Raw genomic sequence first — 2,500 nt, 5'->3', positions numbered from 1 at the left:
AAAACGAAACAAACAAACAAACAAAACAAAAACAAAAACTGCTAAGTATGACATTTATCATCTCGTTCATTTATTGTCTATTCACTACAACTATCAGCTTATATGACAGAATGACAAATGCTTTACAGTTGGGTCAGCAGTAAAGTGATAGCTGTGTGGTAAATGATTTTTCCATTACAATGGGAGAGTCATTTACAGCTTCGTCTTTTGTGAAGGACAATGACTCTCATACTAGGAGGCAAATCAAATCAAATAAAATTATGGTGCATAGAGCCTCGCCGACCACTATGGCCATCTCAATGCTATCGCCAAAACAAGGAGGCACTATTGAACTGGCTCACAACGCTACAGCCTTGGAGGGTCTGGGGCGGGGGGGGGATGCAGTTTGTCTTTGGGAACCATCCCAACGCCAACTGTCCAAAACCCCTCTTGGCAGAGAGAGTAGGATGTGGGTTTTAACTTTGGCAAGTCACTCTCCACCATAATCAAATTCTAGCCCAGATAGTCGGGACAACAGTTGCCTCCTCTGCTGTTCTGATGGTGATATTCGGACACGACTGACTATCATACAAGATTACTAAGACACAAACGCATTCCTTTTTTTTTTGGCACACACATACACTCATACAATATTGTAATGACTAGTAAGGATTCTTTTTTTTGGGCACAGCCGTACGGGGACTCTCAACTTGTAGAAAGGAAAAAAAAGGTTTACAGGAAACGTTGGCAGAGGAATGGTTGGTTTTGTACATAGATGAACAAAACAGAAAAAAATAGTTGAAACACCTTCGTGGAAGAGAATTAGATATTCGTTTTTTAATGATTAGGTAATCCATGTGCAGACTTGCTGTGTAGAACCCCCATTCAGTGGTACCACGCAGAGATCAAATACGCCACGTAACGATCCGTAACCCCTCGTCCACCGTTCGGATGGTTCCAGAACACACGAAACCGGTTGGCCCCCCACCGCCGTCGAAACCAAACGCTCACCCCCACCCTCAACCTCCTGTCGTTTCCTTGTGCCCTCCCGTAAATGGGTAGCTGCCATGAGAATACAAAACTCACCACGTAAATCTAGTGTGTGTTTGTTGGTGTGTGTGTGTGTGTTGTGGTAAATTGATGAATGCCGGAACGAAATGAGGGCATAGCCCATAACCCACGACGTGCTGGAACAGACTTAGGTGTTATCTCTGGTGTGTATACATCCGTCTCATACCGGATCTTCATCCTCACGTCATCCGTACTCTGCATCATCATCGTATCACATCTCGTTGTCATCATCATCCATACTGTCTATCGTCGCGTATCATGTCATCGCACGTCGTCTCAGCATCCTCGTCATCTTCATCATCTCGTATACATCCTGTCACACGCGTCGTCTCATCATCAATCGTCTCATCTCCTCTTCATATCTCACTGTATATCATGTCTCATCATCGTCTCACAATCGCATATTCATTCATTCATTATCACTGTATAACTCGTCGTCTCACGTCTATCTCTCCATCGTTTCTCTGTTCATCTCGTCTCACCATGAAGCGTAGCGAAGACAGGCTCACTTCGAGAGTTTCCTCAAACCTGGGAAGGTTGCGATCATGGCCTCTTCTCCATATTATGAGGCACGACGAGCTGCCTCTACTCCGCGTCACGAGATCCATCAATGGTACAGGAAATTGTTCCTGCCCGCAGAAAGAAAGAGAGAGAGAGAAAGAGAGAGAGAGAGAGAGAGAGAGAGAGGAGGAGAGAGAGAGAGAGAGAGAGAGAGAGAGAGTGCATGTTTATGACCCGTGTTAGCTTTAGCATCATAAGATAATAATCATGTAGGGTGGATGTGCTGCATCTTGATATGTTTTTACGAAGTGAGTTCTCCTACCCTTTCCTTGTAGAACCAATATCATCAGTTCTCAGTTAGCTTTAACTCACTCAGTACGGCCAGTCCTCTCTTCTCCACTACACAGACCCCTCGGATGTCCAGTGGGTGTCTGAATGACCCAGCCTTTAGCTTCCGTCGTCAGAATTGTGGTATTCTTTGTAAACTTTCACGTCTTCAGTATAAGAGCCTTCCGCTTGCAATATTTTGATGATGGTAATTGGGGTGAAACGCTGTTAACGTCGTCTCTTTCGCCGTTCGTATGGAAAGAGTTAAAAGAGAACAGGCAACAGCAGTGTGTGTGCGGGCCTCTGTCAACCTGATAGGGGTAATCAATCATTTACGTACTTATTTATTTCCCTCCTTTCACGAGGACAGTCCCTTGCCCTTTAAGCCCCCGCTCTCCTGTTCCCTTTACCCAAGTCCCGATATGTTCCCCGTCTTGTCCTCAATAAAGCCTTGAAGGAAACTGGTGCTGACGTGGTGAAAGAACCCTGCCCAACCGGCTACAATCGTCATCGTCGACATCATCATCGTCATCATCATCATCATCATCGTCATCATCATCACCATACCTGTGATCCTTCCAACACCCGGGGCCCTGGCCGCAGCGTTCCCAGAGATCTGCGC

The 2,500-nt window shown here is 45.7% G+C and overlaps 1 protein-coding gene across 1 annotated transcript in view; it reads right to left on the bottom strand.

Moving 5' to 3' along the window:
- Window positions 1-2,500, bottom strand: part of LOC143275236 (pancreatic lipase-related protein 2-like) — a 16,573-nt gene that overhangs the window by 11,305 nt on the left and 2,768 nt on the right. The window contains exon 2 of the mRNA XM_076579211.1: window positions 2,446-2,500. This exon is cut by the window's right edge and continues 174 nt beyond it. Within this exon, the coding sequence (XP_076435326.1) occupies window positions 2,446-2,500 (55 nt within the window). The remainder of the gene's footprint in view (window positions 1-2,445) is intronic.

Source organism: Babylonia areolata, chromosome 30 (assembly GCF_041734735.1).
Source record: "Babylonia areolata isolate BAREFJ2019XMU chromosome 30, ASM4173473v1, whole genome shotgun sequence".
Taxonomy (NCBI): domain Eukaryota; kingdom Metazoa; phylum Mollusca; class Gastropoda; order Neogastropoda; family Buccinidae; genus Babylonia; species Babylonia areolata.
The sequence above is the reverse complement of the archived record's forward strand: the minus strand, read 5'-3'. Positions and strand labels throughout refer to the sequence as shown.